The sequence below is a fragment of the Dinoponera quadriceps genome, unplaced genomic scaffold, assembly GCF_001313825.1.
Source record: "Dinoponera quadriceps isolate SergipeBrazil2010 unplaced genomic scaffold, ASM131382v1 scaffold534, whole genome shotgun sequence".
NCBI classification, from domain to species: Eukaryota; Metazoa; Arthropoda; class Insecta; order Hymenoptera; family Formicidae; genus Dinoponera; species Dinoponera quadriceps.
In genome coordinates, this window is record NW_014554627.1 from 1 (window position 1) to 9,268 (window position 9,268).

General features: G+C 41.9%; 1 protein-coding gene across 4 annotated transcripts; it reads right to left on the reverse strand.

Moving 5' to 3' along the window:
• Window positions 1–282: 282 nt before the first annotated feature.
• On the reverse strand, window positions 283–6,983 carry LOC106740584. 4 transcript variants are annotated; one of them, XM_014611773.1, is made up of 6 exons: window positions 6,642–6,983; window positions 6,260–6,467; window positions 4,653–4,775; window positions 1,351–1,441; window positions 959–1,095; window positions 283–866 (listed from the first exon to the last, which is right to left on the reverse strand). In XM_014611773.1, the coding sequence occupies exons 1-6, from the start codon at window positions 6,880–6,882 to the stop codon at window positions 692–694; spliced, it is 975 nt and encodes a 324-aa protein (XP_014467259.1). In that variant the 5' UTR covers window positions 6,883–6,983; the 3' UTR covers window positions 283–691. The 4 variants fall into 4 exon arrangements, with proteins under 4 accessions (XP_014467259.1, XP_014467258.1, XP_014467257.1 ...); XM_014611772.1 differs by having other exon boundaries at window positions 4,653–4,715; window positions 6,260–6,530; XM_014611771.1 differs by having other exon boundaries at window positions 6,260–6,530.
• Between the last annotated feature and the right edge of the window lie 2,285 nt (window positions 6,984–9,268).

Consider the following 9,268-nt stretch of genomic DNA (forward strand, 5'->3'; position numbering starts at 1 on the left):
TCCAGATTTGGCCCCCAGCGACTATTATCTGTTCCCAAACTTCAAGCGGAAAGGGAAAAAGATTCACATCGAATGAGGAAGTCATCGCGGAAACCGAGGCGTATTTCGAAAGCTTGGACATTTCGTACTACAGAAAGGGCATCGAAATGTTGGAAAATCGCTATACCAAGTGTATCGCATATTTCGAAGGCAACTATGTTGAAGAATAAATATAACTTTGCCCAAAAAACGCTTGTTTTCATTAAAAATCCCGNCTTTGATTAATTGTACTGCTTCTTGTTTGAAATATAACGAACCAAACTTTGATTCAAATTTAGACATTTTATATTTAATGACTTAATAGCTGCTTTTTCTATTGAACGCAGCCGGCTTTTTTTTATATCGGTATGGAAAGTTCAAAGTTCATTATTGCAAAATTTCTCTTTGTATATTTTTAACACTTTTTTTTACAAAAAGAATAAATCGGCTATTCCCTCTAATTGTCATGACAAGCTGTTTCGACGGGTCAGAACAACTTTCTCAGAAAATGGTTCATCTTGTATCCTTGCGTAAACATGGTTTTTGAAATTCTATCAACGAGCCGAATCAATATATTAGTGATCGTTATTTGAAGGAACGCAGCATTGTGAAGAAAGACATCGACGTTTTCAAAACCTTCGAAGAATGAGACTTTGATTTTGAGAGAACGTGGTTAGAGCAGGAAAATTGAAAGCAACAGAGCAGTTTGGTTTACCACGCCAAAAGTCTCGATGGATAGAATCACGATTTTTCCAGCGGTCAATTTGCACGGTAACACAGTTCTGTTCATGATTAAGAGAAGTATCTTCCTGCACCTGCCCGAAGTATAATACCAATTTGCTCTGCAACTAGAATCCAGAGTGAGATTCGTTTCAGGACGTGAAGATATTCTGATGAATCTCGCCGCGATACGTGATAGTTTGATACTTTGAATATTTACATGGATTCGTAGGGAACAGCACTGTAGGTTAACAGAAATTGACCCTGCCAGAATTGTAGGAAGAGGTGGAAAAGTTGAGCGATGTATATCGTAAGAGGTTCTACAACATCCTTTGCGTCGTCCAAGTTAAGGACCACCTGAAACACACGAATAGCTTCTGAGAGATCTTTTCGTTTCCTTTGACTGTTAAATTAATCGAGTTCAAAAATATAGTTGTTTCATCGAATATTAATTTCTTTTCATCAAATCCTGAAATGTTCATTCTTTTTTCTGTCCCTGTCCCCTTCTCGCTCTCTCTCTCTGTCTCTCTTTCTCTCTCCTTTTTTCCCTTCTTGTTTGCTAAATAAAGTGCTGTTTGTTTGCAAAGTATATATCTAACAACCAATACGTACCTGTATGCCAATCATACTACCGCCAATCATATTTAAACATACGCCGACTAAAAATATATTCGTAAACGTGGCCTCTATCAGTTCCGCGAATCTGCAAAAACTACGAGTCTGAAAAGTGATACGAAAACGTGGATGTAATCCACATAACGTGTACAGTGTTGCGCCAATATAAAGATATAGATAATAGGTCAGTACGACAAGTTATCTATTAATAAGCGCTCATGATCTTACGTGACTTATTAGGTTTTGACGGTATACTTATGTTACGTCCTGGGCATCGCGGAAACTATGAATCTCTCTTTTTAATTATATGATTAGGACATAGATGGACTTCGGGCAAGCGCAACTGGAACAAAGATAAGATTACATTGGCCGCCGCTAAACGTGCCGTATGGTTCCCAATGCGTTTATCATTCATTCTGCCTTTATATAAGGTATGTAGCTTATTTACATCCTAGGTACCCCGGGGACGACAGATTCGTTTTTTTTATATAACTAAAATATCTAGCCACCTCTACGTTAAGCACGTATGTGTCCATACTGGGTACCTAAATAGCAACGAATTCCTCCTCTTATGATTATAAAACTAACAAATTTGATCAAGCGGTTTATGAAAAGATACGAGTACACACCGCCCACATATGTCATAAGGCTTCCGATGAGGCTGCGATCTATCCACCCTTGTATAACAAGGGCCCTCCTATGCGATTAGGTTCTTAGAATTGTTTATATTAATACTAGGAATTTTCCGGAGTAACCGTCTTCCACGCAACCTCCTCTCATTGGTGCACGTCATCCACCACCCCCAAAAATCTGCCCTATACAAACCCCAGTCTCTTGCCACGAGACACACTTGGTTTTTTCTTTTGAACGTCTCGTCACGAATCATCATTGTTGCGATTCTCAGTCCTTTGTGATATAGTCCTTAACTGTGCAGAGGCTTTAATTTTCATTACGCGGTTCAGCAGCACTTGCAAATAATTACTCACATATCTCACGATTAATCTGACCGACCAAGTCGAATATTACCGCGAGTGCAACCATCCGAACAGCCAGACGACCGGACTCTTGAGAGAAGGACCAGCCGATTGAAAAGGTTCCGCATCCGCAAAAACGAGGGACCAGCCGACCGAAAAGGTTACGCATCCCCAAACCTAGTACACGTACGAATAAGTACCCACCTCCGTTTTTAATCACTCTACTTTGCCCCGTTCCTTAGTATATTAACACCTCCCGTGGCGCAGTGAATACCCTATCTGGTGAGGAAAGGCTCGAGGCCCTCCGGCTCTCAGTCAGAGAGTTAAACGAGGCTGACGACGCTACTTTAGCCGCTAAGCTAACAGCTTTTGCCGAGCTTTTAACCCCTGACAGGAGTGTACAGTCACCACCCCCTTATAACAGGAATACCTTAATACCTCCAGGCTCCTCTCTCGCTCCTTCCTACTCACCCGACCCCCACTATCAACCCCCAACCCCTCCAACACCACCCCATCGTAATACTCCTTCACCTTACCCTTGGGTTTCGCTTCCCCCGTCTCCTCCATATTATTTTAATCCACCTTCACGATCTCCTACCCCAGACCCACGGACCCCAGACCCATCTCCGTCCCCGTACGATTCCCGTACTTCTTCTTCGGAACCCTCCCAATTCACTGCCCTCCCCTTAAAACACTCCCTGTAAACCTGCTATCACACACACACACACACACACACACACACACACACACACACACACACACCGTATGATTGTAATCGTTCCGTACGCCGTTTTATTTTGTAATTTTATCACTCTCGCAATTTTGTAATATTACACGCAACAGAATATAAATATCGAAATTGTTATTCTAAAATTCCCATTTTATTTAATACCATCGCGCGATTACTACCCTTTCCCCAGTTACTCCACTCGCGGTCCCATCCCAGGTAAAGGGCTTCGGTGCCCTGACCTAAATTAGGACCACCCTGCGTACGCTTGCGTCAGTGTAAAGCTTTCGGTTACGTTTGGGGCACGCGTCTACGCGCGCGGTCGTTGCGTTCACTTCTAGGACGTTACACTTATTTGCACACTTACATAAAAGTAGGCAAATAAATATACCATTAAAGTTTAATGAGCTGCACACAATATGCAACATGTCATACTGCTTTGTACTTTGATACTATATTTTGTACATCTTATATACAGAGCAGTATGCCAGGTTGCTACTGCAAGGGCATACCAGGTGTATGCATAAGTTTTTTCCGGTTTAACTAAGAGATGGCGCCAGCGAAAAGTACGCAGCGTATTAATTTGANACGCTATCGCCAACAAATGATTAATTTAAACCACGCATTAATCGAAAGACGACCGGAATGGGCCAGAAGACATGGCAAAGTGATTTTGTTACACGACAATGCGCCGTCTCACACAGCAAAACCAGTGAAAGACACCTTGAAATCGCTTGGATGAGACATCCTTCCGCACCCGCCGTACTCCCCAGACCTGGCGCCATCTGACTATTACCTCTTCGCATCAATGGGGCACGCGCTCGCAGAGCAGCACTTCAGCAATTTCGAGGAAGTTGGAAAATGGCTCGACGAATGGTTTGCCGCAAAAGACAAGCAGTTTTTCTGGCATAGTATTCATAAATTACCTGAAAGATGGGCGAAATGTGTAGAAGCCGATGGCCAATATTTTGAATAAAAAAAAATTAATTTCCCTTGAAAATTACGTGTTTTTTTTTAAAAAACCGGAAAAAACTTATGCATACACTTGGTACATGAGAGAAAGGGAGAAAGAAAGAGGAGAAAACGGAGAGAGAGGCAGAGTGAGAAAGGGGGGGGAGAAGGAGAGAGAGAGAGAGAGAGAGAGAGAGAGAGAGAGAGAGAGAGAGAGAGAGGGAGAGAGAGAGCTCAATTGCTCTTAATGTAGAGCAGTATCTGCAGTGTCACTTCGGCACGTTGCTTTGAATATTAGTGCAACATCTTGTACACTAGGTTTGTTCCTTTTAGTCAAATTACACTGCACTTTGTACCTTTAAGGGCCGGCTATAAGCTGTAAAATCACAGTAAGACGTAAAATATAGAGTAAGACATAAGCAGTTATCCAATTGACCATAGTCGATTAATTTTTTAATGTATGAATCTAATTAGTCAATTAGCTTACTGCATACGTCTTATTGCGTACTTTACGGCTATTTCAGACAGCCCTTTAAAATGAAACAAGTGTACAATCTAGTGTTGAAGGGGAAAGGAACGAAGTTCCAATGCAGTAGTAATTTAATTAAAACGAACAGACCTGCTGTTACACGCGCGTCCACACTCACTCTATTACATGCAGATGTCTGCGTAAGCAGCTCAATGCTTTTCCATAATCCTCGTCCGTTATCCTGTCGGGTTTTAAATCGAAATTATCACCTTTATTCTTACCGATATATTCCAATGTTTGTCTGAAAATAACTCAGGTGAAACAACGATCTCTCAACGATTTATATATTAGGTCGAGGAAAAAGAAATCCATTACTTTTACGTAAATTTTTTTTTTAACTTTAACAAGACTTTATTTAACAGGTTTCAGATTGTCCGATTTTGGTCAAATCTGCACCGTTTTGTTTTATAATTTGTTGCCATTTTAAAGGTAGCTTCATAATGCCTCTCTTATAGAAGTCTTGGTCCCTATTGGCGAAAAACTCTAGTAATCGATTTTCACAATCTTCTCTTGATGCCAATTTCTTATCACTAAGGAAGTTTTGCAATGCAAGAAAAACATGGTAATCGCTTGATGCCGGACTATATGGTGGATGCATCAAAACTTCCCAACCAAGCTCCCGGAGTTTCTAGCGAGTCACTATAGACATGTGTGGCCTGTCCTGATGGAACACAACACCTCTCCTGTTGGCCAATTCTGGCCGTTTCTGGTCAATCGCTATCTTCAAACGGTCCAGTTGTTGACAGTACAGATCCGAATTTAGTATTTGGCCATATGGAAGCAACTCATAATAAATGATTCCTTTCCAGTCCCACCAAATGCACAGCAGAACCTTCCTGGCCGTTAGTCCTGGTTTGGCCATCGTTTGAGCTGCTTCACCGCGCTTTGACCACGATCGTTTTCGCACAATGTTGTCGTATGTAACCCATTTCTCATCCTCAGTCACCATCCGTTTAAGAAATGGGTCGATTTCATTCCGTTTGGCCAAGGCTTCGCAGATGGATCCATCATGTTTCTTTGTGTTAATTGGTGTGGCACCCAAACATCGAGCTTCTTTTTGAATCCAGCTTTGTGCAAATGGTTTAAAACTGTTTTATGGTCAGTCTTTACCTCCTGGGAGATGCTACGACTGCTAACATGCCGGTCGATTATTTCTGTGATTTTATCGACATTTTCAACGACGGGCCTACTTGTGCGAGGTGCATCTTTAACATCAAAAATACCTGAACGGAATCGACGAAACCAAAATNGAGTGGCTGTTACAGTATCGGCACCATAAACACCATTCACAATTACAGTCGCCTGGCTTGCATTTTCGCCTTTATCAAAGAAAAACTGTAAAATGTACCGAATTTTCTCTTTGTTGACTTCCATTTTTAACACCCTGTAACTCACAACTGAATGGACCAAACAAAAAACAACAAAAGAATTTTTTAGTGCGAAATGTCACCTTTCCAACGAGCATAAATCTGAAATTGTATGATCGATACTTTACGAGATATCGATAACTACAGTCATCTACCGAAAAAATAATGGATTTCTTTTTCCCCAACTTAATATTTCGACATTTCGAAAACCAGATATTATTTATTCATTTTTTCTTTTAATCAAGTGGACAATGGATTGTAATTCGATACGTGGAGAAATAAACTTACGGTGAAGATTCACCTACTATTTCGGTCTCTATGTTGTTTGTCATGGAGCTAGAATCGACGGCATACTCACCCAACGATCTTAAACATCCCGCAAGCGTGATGGACCAACGTGATATACAGACTATCAACTGCGATTGTGATGTTGCTATGAGCGAACACGGCCAGGTAACAGTGTATCGCGACCGGGAACAGGCACTGTCTCATCTTCTCGCCATATTCCACGCGAAAGGGTAACTTCGATTCTGCCACTATGATAGGCAGTGTCGTGTTCGTGGTGTCTTCAAACAATAATGTCATAGACGACTTGAATATGAGAAGAATCCCCGTCAATTGCATGAAAACTAAAAATTGATGCGCGTATATCGACGCGCTACGTTGAACGATCTTTCAGCAAAGTCGACCGAATTTCGGAAAGAGTTCCCCACCAAAATTTCTGCACTCATAAGACGTACCTGCATACGACGTTGTGATGTGCTGTGCATATGAGGCGTGGCGCTGCAGAATTGCCTTCTCCGTGTCCGTGTTCAACGATGACCAGTCATTCTCGATCGTCTTGAGACAAGTCTTCAACTGCAAATGTCGGCACGCGTGTTTCTCGTAATATCGACTGCTTCCTCTACCGATATCATATGTATTCATCGTATAATTGGCATCATCAAGGATGCTCGATGGATCGTTGTATGTCACGATCATCACCAATGATGATGATGTACTTTAAAACATTATTGCGAATTTGTAGAGAGTCGTCGAAATTTTGTCACGTTCATTTTATTAATAATAATAACATATGTATTATGTTCAATCAAATAGTACTTGCCATCATTATCCTTCTTTTCCTGCCAACTTTCATATAATCTTATCATTCTTTTTGGAAATCAATGAAATTATCTACAATTAACGATGAATTTTTGCTAGTTTCTAACATGTTTTTATCCTAAGACCACTGGTGACATTCGTGATACGTAGCGTACAGTATCGTATGATTAGGTTAGATACTTATTCTAAATTACTTACTTAATCGTATACTTATATCGTATGATTAGGTTAGATACTTATTCTAAAGGATTAGGCAAAACAGTTTAAAAAAAAAACGTCAAGCTTCCTTTACTAACAAATTTATCAATGCATTTAAATTTACCGAATCACTTTAATTTTTTTACGGTTTTTTATCTTTTTGGAGATTTTTGCATAAAGAAAATAGTTAACCTGGAAATAATCATCTGGGATCGTTTCATACGTCGTAACGGTCACAAAATAAAGCTCATGTCGCAGTGGGTTTTCTTAATTGACCTATCTTTCATTTGGACATTTAGAAACCTAACCTGTGCAACAGGATGTAACGGTTCGGTCACTGGATGACCTCGCTTAGCCGGGATGTGGCTCGCCAGAGCCCAGGGTTCGGGAGGAGGTGAAGGAGTGAGAGAGAAAGAGAGAGAGAGAGTGAGAAAGAGAGAGATAAGCAGAGTTGCATCGTGTAGACGTCCTTATATTCTACGCGGCTATATACAGAGTATTTACAAGTGCCGTTGGCGGGGTTATGCACAATGAGGTCGGATTGGCGATGGAGACGGTGGTCTCCGGGTTATGGGCCTTACGGGCGCTCCTCGGAATGTGTCTCGAAATGTGTCCACGCCTGGTCGGTACGATCGGTATAGTCGGTGCGTCAACAACGTTGCGGGTGCTAGTTCCGGAGCCCAGTAGCTGGGTAGCTTCTCCGGGGTTGCTCCCGCAGGAGCGATCGGATCGGTCCTCCGAGTTGGCCTCGGAAAACCTCTAGTCAGTTCGGCGGTCTGGCTACGGTGCCGGCCAGACGGAGAATCTCTCCTGTGAGAATCGGGATTGGTTCTTCTATAGCCGAGACAGCGGGTCGGAGAAGGGGGTTACCCCCGGTGCCACCTGGCGGTGGTGCGGTGTCCCAACCCTTCGGAGAGTGGTGCGGTGTTCGAACCCTTCGGGGGGTAGTGGTGCGACCACGACCTCCGAGGTTCGCCGTAAGAACGACGAATGTACGGTGGAGGTGAGCACCGATATCGGCTGCCACGGCCTCTTCGGTGGGGAAGACCACCGATATCGGCTGGTCGCCTCCCTTGCAAGAACGGAGGAGGCGAGCACCAATACCGGCTGCCCTGGTCTCTTCGATGGGGAGGACCACTGATACCGGTCGCCTGCCCGGTCTCCGTTTAACTTGTTCCGCTGAGCTCCCCGGAGAACGAGTGCCTCATCGGTGCTCTGTGCGGACTCTATCTAGCCCGTCAATCCTCATCTCGCCGGCTAGTGAGTGGAGTTGGGTGTGCGCCACCTGTCGGTGCTTTGCTGATACTACATTAGTAGCATATTCATTCTCGAGAGAACAGGGCTGCCCATACATCGCCTAGCGGCGCCCTGGTAGCACTACTCCCGGGTAGTCGGGGAGCGTCAGGGCGTGGTGCGCCCTTCGGGGTGGTAATCACGAAAGCCCTCGGGCGCTTCGTTACAAGGAATTAGCTGTGACCCGTCTTATTCATAATATAAGCGCATGCAAACTCATTGTATAAAACGATCCCAAGCGATCGATTACGTTATAAAATTAGTTAAGTATAGTAAAAGTTCGTATGTGATTATAAGATGATAATAAGTTTGAATGACGTTATGTGTACCCATACTCAATAAACATTAAGCAATATTTACATTACATCTTATATTAACCGATAAATATGTCCAGAAAAACAGGTAAAGGTACAATTATTAAATACCTAACATTTATAGTATTCATTATTTATAATTAATATGTGTGATTCATAAATGCACGTCAACATTTCAAAGAGTAAATTTCGAGGCAGACACTTCGAACATTTTCTTCCATAATCCATAACTCGAAAACTAATATGTGTAAAGCATATATTCATATGAAGTTTTTATTTATTTTAGAATGTACATTTACCCCTTGAAATATTGGTATGCATTTATGAAACACGCTGTATAATTAACAGCAACATTTGTTATGCTGTATAATTAACATTAACAAATGAAATGAATATTTTAAATAACATATTTTATTTAATGCAAAACATAAAATAAATCAATATTTTTAAAATTTTAT